At 32.7% G+C, this 20,005-nt stretch overlaps 1 protein-coding gene across 1 annotated transcript; it reads left to right on the top strand.

Moving 5' to 3' along the window:
- Nucleotides 1-6,224: 6,224 nt before the first annotated feature.
- On the top strand, nt 6,225-15,425 carry LOC125830252 (calcium-dependent protein kinase 21-like). Its single transcript, XM_049509466.1, is given in 10 exon segments — nt 6,225-6,416; nt 6,762-7,041; nt 7,044-7,625; nt 10,363-10,506; nt 10,595-10,747; nt 12,564-12,676; nt 12,905-13,072; nt 13,149-13,276; nt 14,761-14,860; nt 14,941-15,425. Coding segments are annotated over 9 exon segments (1,674 nt in total). The 5' UTR covers nt 6,225-6,416; nt 6,762-6,833; the 3' UTR covers nt 15,019-15,425.
- Nucleotides 15,426-20,005: the final 4,580 nt, after the last annotated feature.

Here is a 20,005-nt window from a genome sequence, read left to right on the forward strand (position 1 = left end):
TACGAATTACGAAGAATGAGCTTGCACAAATTCTAGCTGGAAAAATTGACAATATGGAGGAAGTTACAATGGAGCAACTATTGTCTGGATTTTTAAATTCCAGCAATAATAGCTTTGATTTTGAGAATATTCAACGTCAACAATCATGGAAGCCTCGTCTTCAAAGTATTCCTGAAGTTAATTGACATTAGAGATAGAGTTAAAATTTTTATAATCAACGTGCGTATTTAAAATGAATTTATTATATATTTTATTAGCATAATATATTTTGTACATATATCTATGAATCCAATCTTACTCACCCGCTTTAGATCCGTCTCTGAATAGGAAAGAGTTGATGGTGAGGGAACTTTTTGTTCCTTCCTTGTCCTTGTCTTTTTTTCTTTTCTTTTTTTAAGTTTTCTTTTGTTTATAATTCTTTTCTTTTTTTTTAGATTTTAGGTGTGTCTATTGATGATGTTGTAAAGAAATTAGCAAATTCGTTGTATAAATTTAGTTGACTATTATTTTGAACGCTTTTGAAATGGTCGATATTTGTATAGTCCACACTCCAATTAAAATCGGTTCAGATTTATTTCTTTTTGTAATTTTTTTTAGATATTTATGTCTCATTATTATTATTCAACATATTAAAAAGTCATATCGGATATTAATTAAATGGTAAAATGTCAGTGCACAAAAGTTAAATAAAATTATTTAAACCATCATACTTATCACTAGTTGAGCTCATTGGTCTTGCTTAGCTGTTATAGCTAAAAAAAAATGAAAATATTTTTCTACTGAGTTTTGAGTTGTCTCTATTTTTTTTAGTCAATATCCATAAATTATTAATTCAAAACCATATTAAAATTGAGATGAAATTGGAAATAACCATCATTAATGGTTTTGAAATGAATAGGATCCTTTTTATTTTTAATTAGATGTCTCAGCTTTGAAATTTAAATATGAAAAAAAATCTAATATAAATAATACCGAGCACGAATATATATTTTTCCTCTTTCATGGTCAAAAAGCACCTCATATTAATGTCACATCATAATGTATAACTATATTGATAAGTATGATACCATAAATGATTAGCTAGCTAATCAGGTTTGTACCATATCGATAAATTCCAAACTAAACATTTTAATAATTTTTTGCTTAATAAAATACTTATATCCCTGGAGCTTTGTCAAGAGACAAAGTCAAGTTTTACATCCTTAATGAGTTAATGTGCATAACTTAAACGATATACTTATTTTTTTTTGTTTATTTAATTCTTTTACTATTTTCTATGTTAAAAAGAAATTAAATGTTTATATAATCGTTTTATCTTTGATAACGTGATTTAATCTGTACTAATATCTATGACAATATTTTAGATTATAAATTTTAATTTTTTGTATTTTTTAAATATTCAATCAAAAAGTTAGTCACATAAAATATTATCATAAAAAGTTTTGGTATCGTGGTTGCATACTCAATGGATTTTTGGAAGAATGCAGGTGAGACGGATATGGAATAACTAATTGAGTTGTTTAATGTCATATTTAAGACTGCTAAAATACTAAAAGAATGAAAGTGGAGTACAATGATCTCGTTGTACAAGAAAAATGGTAATATTCAGAATGACAACAACTATTGGGGTTTCAAACTAATAAGCCATATTTATGAAAGTTTGGGAGAGAGTGGTCGAGATGAGGTGTATCTATCTCCAAGAACCAATATCGATTGCAAAAATCATTCATCTTGTGAGGATGTTGTTGGAGCAATGTAGAAACATGAAAAGACTTACACATGATATTCATTGACCTAAAAGAGGTTTATGATAGAGTTTCTACGGAGGTATTTTGGAGTCTAAAGGTGTACATGTGACCTGCAATAAGGAAATTAGGGAAATGTATGATGGAACCAAGATCAAAGTTTGTGAGAGGTGACTTAAAACACTTCCTAGTCATGAAGGGATTGCACCAAGGGTCAGTCCTTAGTTTGTTCCTGTTTGCATAGACGAATTGTTATGACATATTCAAAAAGAGGTGTCGTAATGAATGTTATGCGCATTTGACATAGTATTGACTGACGAGATGTGTGATGTTGTTAATGATAGATTGAAAGTTTAGAGACAAGACCAAGAATCTAAAGGTTTCAAGTTAAGCAATACTAAAATGGAATACTTGAAAACACAAATTTATTGAGTAACACATATTGCGGAGGTCAGGGGTGGAGGCAGCATGTACTTAGGGGGTTCATCCAAACCCCCTCGGCGGAAAATATTATTATTTATACATGGTTAAAATTATTTTTAGGTATGTATAATAGATGTCGAACCCCCTTTCACTAGTTCGTGTGTTTACTTCTTAGATTTTGAACCCTCTTATTAAAAGCCCTGGCTCCACCACTGACGGAGGTGGAAGTGAAATTTGATGCATAAATTCATACCCAAGAGAGTGAGTTCCAAGTATTTGGGTTAATAATTCAAGAAAATGGGGAGATTGATGATGATGTCGCTCATTGTATTGGAGTTGTGTAGGTGAAATAAAGTCTCATCTTTTAAGTATTTTGTGATAAGAATGTGTCGCGGAGGCTTGAATGTAAGTTCCACAAAGTAATGATTAGACTAATTGTAAGTTTTGATATCAAAAGTGTACAATCTTATTCATTTGTATAGGAACAAATATATAGTAGATAGAAGCGAACAAACTAGTAATCAGATTCCTTGGTTCTAGGATAATTGCGAATCCAGAGATGCTTTTATTGATCTAATTTTCTAAACTATTTAATAGCACATCAGATCTTTTATCAAATCAATTTAGATCCTACATAATCAAATTTGATCATAGTTAGATATTCACAAATCTACGCTCCCGCTCTAGTGGACATGTAAATGTTTGTCATGCCTAACTTACTTACAAGAATTTCAAATTTTAGTTTGAATAAGTCTTTGGTGAAAATATCTGCAATTTGCTAATTTGTTGGGTAGAAAAGGATGCATACACTTTCTTCTTCAATCTTCGCTTTTATGAAGTGTCTATCCATTTCAATATCCTTTGTTTATCATGTTAAGTTGAATTGTGAGCAATACTCACGACAACTTTATTGTCATAATACGACTTTCCTGATCGAGCAAATGGTTTTTTCAGTTCTTCCATCATCCTCTTGAACCAAATCATTTCACATATTTTAGTGATCATAGATCGGTATTCAACTTCATCATTACTACAGGCTATAATATTTATGCTTTTGTTTTTTTCAAGTCACAACGTTTTTCTATATACAAATGTACGATATTCAAATGTAGACTTCATATCAGTAGTAGAACCTGTCCAATATGCATCTATAAAACTTTTAATGCCCCTATGTTGATTCTATCTGATATACAATTCTTTCTCTAGTGAATTTTTTAGATATCTTAGAATTCAGTCGACCGTTTGTTGGTGCTCATCCTTCAGAGAGTGCATAAACGGATTGCTAAGCTTACAACAAAATATCATGTCAAGTGTGAAACAAGTAGATCAACTTCTCAATTAGTTTCTGATATTGACTTTGGTCAATTGAGTTTTCTTCTTTGTTTCTGAATTTTATATTCGGATCAACATATATTTCGGTTGGATGATAACCGCCATCTCTTCCTATTTTAAAAGATTTGGTACATATTTTCTTTGTTATATCATAATGTCTTTTTTTTTTTTTTTAAATAATCTTTTTATGTCCATGCTAAGACTAAACCCTTAATCTTGAAGTTTGAAGTTAACTATTTTTTAAAATTCTTCCTTTCGAACAAGTCATTTTCTATAAGTATGATATTATCGATATATACTATCAAGATAGTCAATATTCCATTAAAAAAAATATTGAATAAACATTGTATGATCTGCTTGCCTTGAGTGTACCATTATTTTATTTTTTTAATAAAATGAGTAAACCTGTCAAATCAAACTTTTGGAAATTGTTTGAGCCTATAGAGAGATTCTTTTAGCTTGCACACTTTATTTCCATACCTTCTTCTAAATACAAAGGAGAAATAGACTTTTGTCATAGATTTAGAGTCTCACTAGAGCTTCGTGCGGCACTTGACAACTTACTCATTAATCTTTCAAGATCTTGTAAGCTCAAGTAAGTCTTTTGAACTAAGATCGCTAAGAAAATGCAAGAAAGACTTGGAGAGTTTTGGAAGAAAGCTTTGTATTGCTTGAAAGATTGCTTACAACTTGAGTGATGCCTTGCAAATGAAAGCCCCCTCTATTTATACTACAACCTAAGGGCTAAAGTGTAAATAATAATTACTTTACAAGTCCCTAAAGTATTTACACTTTGATCCCTTTGTAGAATTCTCTACATATTATAAGGAATTTCAAAACCTTCTTGAAATATCTAAGAGGTTCTAGAGTTTTCCATAAGTCTCTCCATAACTCTAGATTTTTCTCCCCTATTTCGGTGTCGAATCTAAACAGTGAAGTGGCGGAACATGACACTTCTTCTTCAAATTTTTTGTTAAATGCAATCCTCATGTCTAATTGTTGAAGGGGACAATCAAGGTTGAAAATAATGGTAAACAAATTTCTGATTGAATTCAACTTGACAACGGGAGCGAATGTTTCAAAATAGTCAATGCTGGTGGTCTGAGTGAACCCTTTTGCTACCAAACATGTCTTATATCCCTTAAGGAGTCATCTGATTTAAATTTGATGATGAATACCCACTACAATCTACTATTTTCTTTCCACATAGTAGTTCCATCATTTTTCTGGTTTCACTTTTCTCAATAACATTCATTTCTTGTAGAACTCTCTCGTTCCACTCAAAAAATGTCAAAGCATCCTGCATGTTTCTCGATATCTCCATTTTAGATAATTCAGAAAGAAGAGCTATATAAAAAAGGAACAATTTTAGATGACACAAATTTGACATGAGATAGTTGGTGCCTTTTCTTACCCATACGTTTGACAATTGAAAGATCGACAAAGTAACAAGACGTAAATTAGAATTAGATTCCGGAGAATTACCTTGTATATTAGTGAGATCTTGCGGAGCAGACATTTGGTTGTATTGAGAGTCTTAATCTTTTTTTTCTCGATTACAATTTCTTCTCATGTAAATCTGTAATTTCTTTGTTTGTTTCCTGTCTTTATCATTTATTATATCATGAAAAGACTTTATTTTCTCGATTCTCTTGATTTCATTATTTAAGATGAGATCTCTTATCTTATTAGTGTTATTACCAAAAATACTATTTTTCATATCTATCATAAAACATGAATCCTTTTGTTTCTCACATGTGAGGTGACTAGAGTTCTTATTATTCATCGAATATTCACTATGTTTCTCTCCCCGAAGAAGAGTTCCAAAAAAAGTGACATCCATTCTGACAATAATCTTCCTAGTATTTAGGTCATAACACTTGTATCCCTTTTGATTAGGGGAATAACTAACAAAAACACATTTTTAGCGTATGCATTTTTTTTGTTCCAACTTGACGATATTCCAGCAAGTCTTACGAGTATGCTCGTATTTTTTGCAAAAATTACACCACAAATTTCGAAAATCAAAACTTTATTAATAGAACTATCGGCTTCTCTTGTTACCACTAGGTGACGTCACTCAGTAAATGTAGTTTTACTTACAAGAAAAAAGTTGCTCTGATACTATGTAATTTATGATATTAAAACTGCACAATCTTATCCATTTGCAGAGGTACAAATATATAGCAAAAAACTAGCAATTATATTTAGGTGAGAGTGATCTCCACATAATACAAAAAGAGGAAAATGAAATTAATAGCTCGAACACGTGAAAAAGAGCTGCACATATGTGCCAATAAAAAGGTTGAGTGCAGTGGAGTTAGAAGAGATCGTGGTTGAGAAATTAACTATTAGCCACGTAAAAGAGAAAAGAAAGGTGATTATATGATAACTAATCCTAGATATGAAGATTTGAAAGTCGAGCATTATGATAGAAAATTAGAAGGTTCTTGTAACCGTGTATTACAATATTGTTTCATCTTATATGATAACATAATCCTAGATATAAAGATTTAAAAGTGGAGCATTATGATATAAAATTAGAAAGTTCTTGTAATCGTGTATTACAGTGTTGTTTCATCTCTACTTATTTCACTCGTTTTCATTCAATTGAAAAACTCCACTTTTCGATCGGAATTTTACTCGTTTTGATTAGTCAGACAGCTAAGGAATACAAATAAATTACTAAAAAAAGAGACCCTAAATTACCAATTAAATGACCTACTTTCCACAAGAACACCGCTTTATTTTTGCTAGTGGGGAAAAAGCCAAGAAAAATAAGAAGGGCAGACAAAAGAGAAAAGCTGGCAAAGAAAGTGTGTAGCATTTTCATGGAGTTTTTTCCCACGAGCTTAATGAAGTTAGTGGACAGTGTTCAACTCTTTGGCATTCTCTGATCTGTGGAATATCTTTTAGGTATTAATTTGAACTTCATCACTCAAATCTTTAAATCTCTGTCAAAGTTGCAATTTTTTACTCTGTTAAAAATCCCAAGTTGTTGATTTATGGTAACTTGTTGAGGAATTGAAAAACCCAAAATTCAATCTTGTTAAAGTTTAATCTTTTGGCTTTTAAACCTCAAGTTCTTGATTTTTGGTTACTTGTTGAGGAATTGAAGAACCCAAAATTCAATCTTGTTAAAGTTGTAATCTTTTGGTCTTTAAACCTCAAGTTCTTGATTTATTGTGACTTGTTGAGGAGTTGAAATACCCAAAATTCAATCTTGTTAAAAGTTGCTATCTTTGTTCTGTTAAACCCCAGGTTGTTGTTTTTCTGTAACTTGTTGAGGAATTGAAGTGCCCAAAGTTCAATCTTGTTGAATAAACTGTAAAAATGGGTGGTTGTTTTAGCAAGAAGTATACCCAACAAGATGCTAATGGGTATAGGGCAGGAAGAGGAACTGTTAATCAAGCATATCAAAAATCACCACAACCCCAGCCAGAAAGGCCATATCAGCCACAACCCCAGCCAGAAAGACCATATCAGCCACCGCCACAGCCAGCATATCAGCCACCACCACCGCCAAGGCCACAACCTCAGCCCAGCAGCAGGCCCACCCTGTTCCTGTTACTGTGCTGCCTGGACAGCCCCAAGACCAAATGCAAGGACCCCATTTGAATAACATATTGGGAAAGCCTTTTGAGGATATTCGAAAGCTTTATACACTTGGGAAAGAATTGGGTAGGGGTCAGTTTGGAGTGACTTACTATTGTACCGAAAATTCAACTGGGAACCCTTATGCTTGCAAGTCTATACTTAAGAGGAAGCTTGTAAGTAAGAATGATAGGGAGGATATGAAGAGGGAAATTCAGATTATGCAGCATTTGAGTGGGCAACCAAACATTGTGGAATTCAAGGGTGCTTATGAAGATAGGCAGTCAGTGCACCTTGTGATGGAACTTTGTGCTGGAGGAGAGTTGTTTGACAGGATTATCGCCCGTGGATATTACTCAGAGAAGAATGCTGCTGAGATTATTAGACAGATTGTAAATGTTGTTAACATTTGCCATTTCATGGGTGTCATGCATAGGGATCTCAAGCCAGAGAATTTCTTACTGACTAGTAAGGATGAAAATGCTATGTTGAAGGCAACTGATTTTGGACTTTCTGTCTTCATTGAAGAAGGTCAGTTTCTCGCCCCTCGAGATTAATAACATTACAGCTGAGTTTTTAAGAATAAATTGTTGTGTTGTCAATATTATGTTACTTTTTAAATACTTACATGACTTTTCTTTCTTGAATGTGTCCTAAGTTTCGGACTCAGGTGTCCGATACGGGTGTGGATCTAGAGGTGATCCTTTATGATTTAAATTTTAAGATACAGGGGTATGGATCCAGATACGGATATGAGCACGGGGATTCGGCTAAAAATGAATTTGTATATCTAAAAATAGAGTTATATCTCTAAATTAGCAGAATCCTAGAATGAGTATAAGGAAAAGGACTGACATAGAAATTTCTATAGACAACGTATATTCCATCTTCAATTTCACCTTAGCTTTTGTTATAATTACAGAAATCAATATATCTGTCCTGAATTTCTCTGTCAATTTTGGTCAAAGTACCCAATATCAATTGACCATAGCCGGTACGGATTCCACACCCATGTCGTGTTGAAAATGGGTGCGTCCCCGAAAGTGAAGAGTCCAAGCAACTTAGGATGTGTCTGGCAATGCATGACGACAAATACATTTTTAATGCTAAGACATGTTAGTAGTATCTAATTGACAAATTTTTAAAAAGAAGAGGTTTGATTGGGTTAAAATGTAAAGATACACGAATCTTTGTAGAAGTTGTATTCTTGTGTTAGCTAGAATAAGAAGTGCTTCAATCCTACCAATCAAGCAAGCAATCAATGATTACCATGAAAGCAAGCAGTACTGATTTTAGACTTGCTAGATCAAGTGGGAACTTGACAGGTCTTGCAGCTACTAAGACTTCAAAAGATCTTGCAGATCTGTATTTTTTATGTTCTGTAATGCAGTTCGCCGTCGTAGTTCTGATAACCTAAGAGGATTTTTCATGCTATAATCATGATCCAATCTAGTTTCCTAAACCCAAATTTCACCTTGCTACTATTCACTGCCATCTGTGGCCTGTGGGTAGTGAAGGTGATTGAGTAAGACTCTTTAACCGAGATGTGAGTTTCTGTAGGAGCATCTCTCATCACTGACCTATCCGTTTCCTGGTAAGGCAATGTGTCTGTTACAAGATTGCCAGAAGTGTTAGCATAGAGCACTTGTTCGGTGAATATGTCAAGAATTCTTTTCTTCCAGTGTAGACTCTAGAGTACCTTGGAAGATTTTTCTTTTCTTCCAGTGTAGACTCTAGAGTACCTTGGAAGAGTTTAAGTGTCTCCAAGAAAAACTACAAGTTTCAGAAAAAAATTATACTCATTGATCAAGTGTTAAAGTTGCAAGCTAGCTAATTGAAAAGTAGTTTATAGAAATCAGTGCCATTAAACATCTTTGCAAATATATTTGTCCATGATCCATGACTAATTTTAGAAGTTGTCCCAGATTACGTGTATTGTGACTGAATATATACTCCCGGAGAGTTCCAAATAAGCCTTGTGCTAGACAAAAGGGACCAGTATTTGAGAATATCCTCCTTTTTTGGTTTATTTTGGTGCACCCCGAGTTCCTCATTTGTATAGATGATTGCATGTCTTTTCTATAGAACCATATTTTCGTGTAGGTTCTCTCCTTTCTCGTATATTGCTTGTATACAAGAGAGTTATCCCAAATCAATAGAATTATTACTTTACCAAAAAAATAGAGGGTGTATTTGAGTTCTCTATCCCTTAAGATATCCTTGGCTGTGTCAGGCACGAGTCATGACCCATGTATGTATGAAAGAGAAAAAGGTGGCCGTGGTTGATCCTAGAACATCTGAAGTATAGGAATATATTTATTGATTAGAGCGAAAAACCAGATATAACCTCCCAAAGTAGAGATTCATAAAATCACCAGAGAAACTACAAAAGTTTGCATAAGATTTTAATTTTTTTACAACTCTCCTCTCCTCGTTTTACCCAAGGGTGTGGCCTAGTGGTCAATGAAGTGGGAGAAGAACCATGAGATCTCAGGTTTAGATACCAGTGAAGGCAAAAAAATTAATTAGTTACCCGCCTGTATAGTCAAGGTGTGCATAAGCCAGCTTGGACAACACCATCATAAAAAAAACTTGTCCCTCTTGTTTTTTGTTACTTTCCCATTAACTGGATTTAAAAAATTCTGCTGATACTTGAGCTAATTACTCATTTGTTCCTACAAGGAGCTAATAAAACTTTTAATCCGATTTAATAAAATACCGATTAAGACTTTTTGGGCGGACTTAATAAATTCTTTGTCCAAGATAGCATGTTGTCAACCAAACAAAATCCACTTGGATCTTTGTAGAATATCCTAGATCAGTGGTACTGGCATCTCAAAAGATTGTAAGTGATGCATAAGTTTGAAGTTAAAATATTACTTAAATTTGTTAAACAAACCTTAGTGGATCCATCCCAACTTACTATTGAGGACATTTTCTCAGTTTATTTTTGCTTTTTTTTTTTGCCTTGTTATTTGTTATTATTATTTTCACTCTTTTTTGGGAGATATGTATAAGCACATCCCCTTGTCTTATGATCTGAGTTTCTTTGGTGCTATGACTTTAGCTGAATTCACAGACTACTTACACCTTCATCTCATTCAATATAACACATCTTGTATGCTTTTATGTCATGTGTTGTGTTGCCACTATTTGAGTATTCCAGCATGGATCATTTCCATAGTTGACTTCAATTGTCTTTTGTTTCCTCCACTCTTCTGTTTAGGATCTAGAATAGATGAACTTATGTTTCATTTATAAATGTCAGGGAAGGTGTACCGTGATATAGTTGGTAGTGCATATTATGTTGCCCCTGAAGTATTGCGGCGTAGTTATGGGAAGGAAGCAGATGTATGGAGTGCAGGTGTTATTTTGTATATTCTGCTCAGTGGTGTACCTCCATTTTGGGCTGGTAAGGATGGCGATAAAAGTTTAATAAGATGGTTTACTTCGTGTTACTCGTTGTATTCTGTTAACATGTCTTCCTGAATCCTTTGCAGAAACTGAAAAGGGAATATTTAATACTATACTAAAAGGAGAAATTGACTTCCAAAGTGATCCATGGCCATCCATATCAAATAGTGCCAAGGACCTAATTCGGAAAATGCTAACGCAGGAGCCAAAGAAGAGAATTACTTCAGCGCAAGTTCTTGGTATTCTCTCTTTCCCTTTGTGTAATCAAAAGTTACAGCAGTGTGTCATGTCTTTATTTGGTTCTACATATACTTATTTGGTTCTATGTAATAGGGTGTGTAGACATGTTTAGGTTTTGTATGCATTTAGTATATCTTCCAAGTATAAGCTGCATTGCTCTTCCACGGCTTTTTCTAAAACAGACCTTAATGAAATCATTGGCTTGATTACAGGATAGACAAATACATTATCATTTTCCCATAGTGTATAGCTTGTGTCTTCGTGTTGCTTTGGATGGATTGTGGATCTTTACTTCACTAACACTGTGTTTTAGTGATGGTAATTGTCCATGCAAATGATCTGATTAATGAATATGTCACACATTGAATTGATAAGATGACTGAATATCTGGTTAATGAGTATCTTGATTCTATGTTTTTGGTGTAATTAGATTTGGTCTAATGATCCTATATCTATTATTGATGTGTTAGATTCATTATAGACATGGGATCATACGATCTGGATTTACTTGTAAATATGGCCCTAGTATAACCCATGTACTGATCTTTTTCTATCAATAGACACAAAGTTACCAGTTTCAAATAAAAAAAGATACCTGAAATGGATGAGAGTTATGGGCTTGAAGATCTTACCAAAGTGATAGACAAGTTTTATACAACAGTGGTGTAACTTGTAATTTTATGTGGGAGTGAGTGTTAGGCCTCTAAGACGTATTATGTTCACAACATGAATGGTAAGATAAATGTGCGGTCATCCGATTTTGTACAAAATCAGAAACGATCATATTCTATTTAAGGGTGCAAGTAAGCATACAGAGGGTAAAATGAGTGAAGGTCGTATGAAATGATCTGGCCATATCATTGATAGATCTCCACATGCATTGTTCTATAGATTGATAGTATAATGCTTAAAACACTAGAGAGGATGAGGTAAGACTAAAATCAAATGAAGGAAAGTTATCTAAAAAATCTACAATATTTCGGAGTCTATTCAGATTTAGCTAAGAACAGAACACAAATAGAAGTGAAGATCCATATTGGCGACTAGGCTTATCTATTTGTTGCATCGTGTGGCGAATCCAGGATTTCACTAAGTGGTTCGAAAAATAAATATGTAGTGCTTGGGATTTGAACTTGGAACCTGCAGATGAATTTTGAACCCCCTAAACAATTTAGCCAACCTCTGCTCTTGCGTTCAGGGGACTCAAAATATATATAGATTCATAAAAAAATAATAAATTACCTTATTATATATACATTGTAATTTTTGCCTAGGGGGCTCAGGTAAATATCCTCGTGCCCCTATCCAACCCTGGTTGCATCTTAAGATTTACTAGTTGTTACACTTACATTAGGTATGGTGTTTTATAGGTGCTTTTCTAGTCTAGTTAGAGATTTGTATGCCAATGTAGAGATCAATTGTGACTTGGAGAACCTCTAGTTTTAGAGAGTTCCTAATTTGCCTTAAAAAAACAAATTATTTACTAAGAAAAGTAGAAATGGGATGGACTGAGATCAAATATAGTGGAATAGTCATAGATGATTCATATAGCCAATCCCAACTTTGGTTTGATCGAGACTTTTGAGTTGAAACAGTCTCCAGGTTGAAAGTAAATCTGGGAAAGAGCAGTATCTGGAGTGGCTAGGGTTCTGGATTTAGTGCGGAACCCCCCCTCTCTCTTTTCAATTTACTTCCTAGATTACTTAGGTCTTTGACTGCAAGCAAGAGGCGGCTTGTGTTTAAATACTCTATTTGCTGGGTTTAAGTTCTGCTTGCTCGTTTGATACTTAGCATTCATCGTGCTTGTTTCTACAGAACATCCATGGCTTCGACTTGGAGAAGCATCAGACAAGCCAATAGACAGCGCAGTCCTGTCCAGAATGAAGCAGTTCAGAGCAATGAACAAGCTCAAAAAACTTGCATTGAAGGTAGAATCTAATATTGCATTCTTATTTTGGCACTGGCACTGCAGGTGGTTAAGTATTTTCTCGAGACTGCTATTACTCAGAATCTGTGACTATCATTACTGGTTCTTCAGTAGCAAAAATGATGTGGGATTCCGCCCATACTGAATTATCTAGAAGATGTAGCATTTATTAGGCACTTGATGTTGGAAGTAAGCTCTTGATATTCTATTACATTTGTAATTTCCCTAGGTCATTGCGGAGAATTTATCTGAAGAAGAAATCAAGGGTCTGAAAGCTATGTTTGACAACATTGATACGGACAATAGTGGCACAATCACTTATGAAGAACTGAAGTCGGGATTGGCTCGGCTTGGATCAAAGCTAACGGAGACTGAAGTCAAGCAACTCATGGAAGCTGTAAGTATGATGCCTCTGACTAGAAATGATTTTGCTTTATTTCAGTTTCTGACCTGTATATGGTTTGACATTTCAGGCCGATGTGGATGGAAATGGAACAATTGATTACATTGAGTTTATTACTGCAACAATGCATAGACATCGGCTTGAAAGGGATGAGCATCTCTTTAAAGCTTTTCAGCATTTTGACAAAGACCATAGTGGGTAAGTCCATAATTATGATCATTGCTTCCATTTTTCTGACCTTCTAAATGAAATTTTGACTACTGAATCTTGGTGAGTCCAGCAAATATTCCACATTCCATTGCGGATCAATAAAGATAATTCTTTCCAGAAGCAAAAAGATAAACATAGTACTTTCCTTATTGCTGCTATTCATATCTTATATTATGAGTGACATAGGTGACGTATCCTTACCACAAAGGTACATCCTACCCTGACCAAACCCCACTTTTGGGATTACATTGGATATGTTGTTTTTTGTTGCTGTATGGATTCATGGCATCAATAGGGTAATCAATTACTTGATAGGGGGCCTGATGCTTTGCAAATGATAACTTTTTGATGCTAGACCATTGGGATATTGTGTGGAAAACCTCCTAAGCCATCTAATTGCTTAATTTACGTAAGTTATACGTGGTAATGGCCACAAGTGGTTGGGTATATTTCATTTAGTTAAATGTTGTAGAGGGTTCGCGCCAGATTCTCCAAAGTAGTGCATTTTTGTTGGATCCCATACGGGTGTGGCAGCATTTAGAAGAGTCCAAAAAACATAAGCTTAAACCTTGAAGGGCAGTAGCTTCCTATTTCTTTAATTTGGGAGTTTATACAACAATACTTAACGCTTACCCCAATATCAGATAGACCCTCAATAGTTTTTAGCATAGGTAGTTTCATCATGAAACCTTCCCGAGTATAAAGAACTAAAGGGGATCATTTTAAATCAACATTATGGTCTATAAAATCAAGAACTGAAGGTGATTTTGAGACATCCTCCTGATTTAAATTGAACCTTTGTATTGCAAGCTATTGCATAGGAGCGGGGGTTTTACCCTGTGCGCACCCAAAGGGTAGCGGCTGCGGGTTTTCCTTGTCATAAAAAATAAAATAAAATTGAACCTTTGTAACGGTATGTGTAACATAATGATCTCTCTATGGTTTGTTTCTATGCTCGGCTATTTTAGAATCTTTTTATGGTTTTTGAACCTTTTAGAAGCATTGTACTTTCAAGGCTTCTGTCCATACTAGTAGTTGTGGTATTGCCCCTGTAGTTTCTTGTCCTTCGATTTCTGTTACTATCTGTTGTTTCTTATACTTCGATTATCATATTATTTTGTTGTAGTTACTGTTCTGTTACTATCTGCTGTTTTTGTTACGATCTGCTATTTCTTGTACTTCAGTTACTTTTTTCTGGACTGCTTTGGACTATTTTTCCCTTGAGCCCAGGGGCTATCGGAGACAACCTCTCTACCTCTGAGGTAGGGGTAGGTCTGCCCCGGACCCACTTTGTGGAACTACGTTGGCTATGTTGTTGTTGTAGTACTTTGATGGCTGTAGTATATGAGTTGGGTGTGGCCTGTATCAAATTTTAACATTTCACACATATTCTTACATAGTCACCTCTTTTTTCTTTTCCTTTTTCCAAGTAAGTAACGCATTCACTTTTAATTGTTGTTTATGTTATTCAGATTCATCACGAGAGATGAATTGGAAAACGCTATGAAGGAATATGGTATGGGTGATGAGGCCACCATCAAGGAGATAATCGCAGAGGTGGACACTGACAATGTAAGTCGTGTTATATGAAACGCTTGACGTTGAAACTCTTAAGTGTGGATAATTTCATACCAACTCTTCCATTTGAACAGGACGGTAGGATCAATTACGAGGAGTTCTGTGCTATGATGAGAAGTGGAACAACACAACCACAACAAAAGCTTTTCTAGTGCATCGAGAGCAAACTACCCTTGCAACGAGCATAGAATGTTCACCAGCCAGCATGATGGAGAGATGTCTATCACGAGAGGATCAGTGAAATGAACCTACTTTCATATTTCTTCAATCCTTCAGCTATCTTCAAAAAGCATTGGAGTACACGAGACATTTTTCGTGTAGGTTGAATTCGCACGGAAAATGTGTGTATAGCTAGTTAATGGTATAGTTCAAGTTTCTTGTAATGTATCTGATCCCCCTTCGTAATTTTGTGTGGATCGCGTTGTGATGTTGACCCCGTCCGTAGAGATTATAACAAGACAATCTGAATATAGCTTTATGCTTGAAAAAAAGAGGGGATTTTTGTTGACCTTAATGCTGTTGAATTCCTTAAGATGTTAATAGACTGATGTCTATGTGAGGCATTTGGAAGTTTTTCATGTTTAATAATTGGCATAATATATAAATGTGCCCTTTAACTTGTTTTCATTATACATTTATGCCCTTTAATTTTGGATGTGCAAAAGTAAACACTCAAACTTGTATAAAGTTAAACAAATAGATACATGAGTCCAACGTACGTGGCATAATACATGTTGGATATCATGTAGGATACAAATTGCTATGTAGAACATAAATTGTCATGTAGGATTTCACGTAGGACATCTGTGTCTATTTGTTCAATTTTATACAAGTTGAAGTGTCCACTTGTACACATCCAAAGTTGGAGGGCATACATGTGATATGAGGTTAAGTTAAAGGGTATATCTATATATTTAAATTAACAATTTCATCTTGTATCCAATTATTTCATACACTAATTTACTTCCCCTATTTCATTTTAAACTATTGCATCAAGTATTTTCGTGCTCCTTAAAAAGTGTAGTTTAATAATAATTTATCACTATAACATAAAAGTGGATTGCTTGAATTATCATGTAATTTTTTGTGCATTTTTCATAGTGAAAAATAATTATAATTATAATTTTAAATTACATATTCAAAGTAATAAAAAGTTTTAAAAATCAAATTAGAAAATTTGTTAATTCGGGATGGAAGTAGTATACTTATCAATAATATGTTTTTGGATGTTATATTATTTAGAAAATAATTACAAATATTAGAGACTTAATTAATAGTCTTATATAATATAAATAATATTAGAATAACTTTAAATTACATATTTAAAGTGCTTAAAAAAATAGAAAAAATAATTAATTCGGGTGAAGGTATTAACTTGTCAATAATATATTTTAAAATGTTATATTACATTAGAAAATAATCACAAATCATAAAGATAATATTAAAATAATCAAAAAGTTGGACCATCTCTAGCCCCTCTCTATTTTCCTCTCCATTCTTTATATTTGGAGAGTAAAATCACTCTCTAATTCACCCTCTACTCTCCAATTATAGAGAGTTGAATTATAGTTCTCCAAATTTGGAGAACTGCTATTCATACTCTCCGTATCTCGAATTTTTATGATCAAACGTGTTTTTTGAAGTTGAACTAGGGAAAAAAATAGATGTTAAAAAATACCATTTTTCTCAAAATAAATAGAAGCGCTTCAAAATTGATTTTATCAACTTTGTCTTATAGTTTGTTTTATCAAACTTTTTAAAAATACTTCTAAATATATATTTTTAAAGTACTTAACTTTCAGTAACCCAATTGGCTGGTGAGAAGCATGACGGCTGGTGAGAAGCATGACCTTATTGCCCATCAGATATCTCAAAGGTGTGACTTACCTAGAGCAAATTTTAGTGGTGGTCATTCAACTTTCATGTGTTTATCATGTAAAAGTTATTTGAATTGTTCGTTAATAGTTATATTATATAATATTTTACTTGTAATTTATGTTATTTAGAATAAAATATTAAATAAAGAATTTCAAAAAAATAATTTTTTATATAAAATTGGAGAGGGTCAGGTTGCCATATATAATAAAAAAAGTATAACTTACATAAATCACATAGTATAAGGAGTAAATTACATTATATCCTTACTCTTTTTTTTTCTAATTACATAATCCCTTATTATTTACACAATCTGGATACATAACTCACAATCCGGATACATTGATGTTGATACATTATTCATCAAGTTGTTACGCTGAAAAAGGAAAAAAAAATCAGAAAATTCAATTAAAATCCCATAAATTACGCTTACATGTTTCTTCTTATTGTCAATCAGTCATACACAAATCTTAACAAAACCAACAATTCAAAAAAAAATCAAATTAATCTCCCTAATCATCTTTCTCCATGTTCATCGAAGAACCATTCAAATTAGATTCAAATTTGTCGGAAATTTGATAAGATACAGAATGAATAGTTGTTGGACAAACAATTTCTTTTGTGAATCTCAAATCAAGTATTGCAAGAGATCATGAGATGAGAAAAACTTGGAAATTCGATATATAGTAGAAGAAAATCACGGATAAGTGTTATTGACAGTGGGATTCAATCCCTAACAAATTGTAACAGGATAGCACAATTCAACATTCAAAAACTTTTCTTCCCATTCTTCTAAAAACTCTCAATTTTTGAATCAAAATTGTTGATAAAAATTTGAGTACATTACAGATTAATACAACATTCTTCTTCCTATTCTTCCACAAAAAAAACTTTCAATTATCGACAACATTCTTCTTCTCATTCTTCCAAAAAACTCTCAATTTTTGAATCAAAATCGTTGACAAAATTTCGAGATACATTGGAGGTTTGATACATTATTGAGGTGAAGAAACAAGATTCAGGATTTTCAATGTATCCGCTATGCATTAATACAACAGACAAAAAGGCTGCAGAGATACATAGCTTTGATGGATCATCTATCCCTTTTATAATGTTGTGTGATTGTTTATTGAATTGTGTTTTCGAGATTGATAGATTTATCAATACATTACTATTTATGTATCTTGTTTAAATTCATTAGTGTTGTATTTCTACTAGATGCATTAAATAAGTAATTGTTGGCCATAACATGTTAGATTTGAGATCGATATATTGTTGTTTGGTAATTGTTATGTATCATATACATTTAGTATAAGTTCGAATTTACGTATCATACTCAAAAAATTAGTGCAAGATACATTATTATTTATGTATCTTATTTTGTTTGAGGAATACTATATTTTAAAAAGTTTAAAAATACATTACACATGTAATTGTTCCAAAATAGCTTCTTTTTGTGTGTGTGTGATACATAACACAAAGTTTATGTATCAAGTACACTTATTGAAATGATAAACACTAATTGAAGATTCAACAACATTAGAGTTATGTTTAAATACCTTAAATATGAACATGATACATTGCATAAAACAAAGGCTATTGTAGCAGTGATATATCATATCAATGATAACACTAACAAAAACTAATTTAAGAATCAAAATAAACGAGATATATTAAAAATATGTATCTTTGATAATGATGGTCGTGCAATGGTAGATCCAATTTTTTTCTTCTTTTTTGGGCGTTTTTCAACAATAGATACATTAAAAGAAAATAAATATTTTTCAAGAAATTTTTTTAACGACGATATGATTAACTAAAATTGCAAAGGTTCAATAAGATTTCAATGGGGGTAGGGGGCGGAGGTAATTTTTTTTTTTAAGATGAAAAACTAAAAAAAATAATAATAAAAAAGAAATTGAAAACTGAAGTGATGAAAAGAAATTTACCTCTTGAATAACTTGAAATTATTAATTGGAAAGAGAAAAGATTTGAAATTCAAAAATAGATTAATGATGTAATTATAGAGAGATTTGGGGTATGAGATATCAAATTAATGTATCTAGAAAAGGGGATGATGGGAGCAAAAAGGAGATTTTTGATATTTTTTGAAATAGTAGGGAAAATAAGAAAATATGATAATAAAGGGTGTGTAGTTAAGTAATTTTTCCATAAAACAAAGTAACTTGACCCGCCCAAATGGGCTTAAAAACGGGTTGGGTCTTTACCCGCCCAATTTACCCGCTTAATGTCAATAATTTTAATATTTTTATTTAAGTTTTATAAATACAATTTGAATTCAATTCAAGTAATTTTTTTTAAAAAAAGTTACAAATGAATAAATATATAAATCCTAAAATATATAAAAAAGTTACAAATGAGTTGTAAATTTTTTTTAATCTCTTTATAATAATAAAATGGTTAGACTTTTAAATAGTGAAAAATTGATATTTGTGTCTAGGGAATTTTTAATTTTGAATATATCATGTTCACTCTCATGAGGGAGTAAATGCTCAGATTCATTCATTTATGTTGCGCGTTTCAATTGGATTGGAGTTTGATGCCAATATATCTCCTTCACATACTATCAGAGATTGATAGGAAGACTTTTATACCTTACTACCACTAGATAAGTGTGTAGATGTAACTTGACATTGATTGGTTGTTATGCATCACACCGATTAGTTAGTTACCTAGTTTGTTACAACTCCTCGCTTTATATATATTAGAGGACCTATAAATTGAACGAAGCTCTACGCTCTCAAACCTAGTGGGTTGGATGATTGACACTCCTATAAGCTCATTTTACACACAAATAATGAGGATCCCAAATTCTGCATCCATCAAGAACATTTAAGAATTAATAGATTTAGTGAATATAATTAAATATTAACAAAAACACTCTTGGCGAAAAGTCAAGAAATTCACAAAGAAAAAAATAGAATCTAGCTACTGAGGGGCCTACTGTGAGTCACTTCACTCGAAAAAAAAACAAAGAAAAAGGCAATCAATTGAGGTATATTATCAAAAATAGTTAGCCCCATTTATGAAATCTTTTACAGAAAAAATCGAATAATTCAATTCTTTCGATGAGTATAGTTCAAATTAATAATATCATATAAATTAAAAAAGATTAAGTAGTTGAATGTGAACTATTATCTACTAAATCAATGACACTAATTGAAAAAAATCATTGAGAATCATACAATTACTCAGCTGATTAACCAGACAAAATCAAGTAAATTAAGACTGTTAATTTTTTGG

The sequence above is a fragment of the Solanum verrucosum genome, unplaced genomic scaffold (genome assembly GCF_900185275.1).
Source record: "Solanum verrucosum unplaced genomic scaffold, falcon-dt-bn FXZP01000072.1, whole genome shotgun sequence".
NCBI lineage: Eukaryota > Viridiplantae > Streptophyta > Magnoliopsida > Solanales > Solanaceae > Solanum > Solanum verrucosum.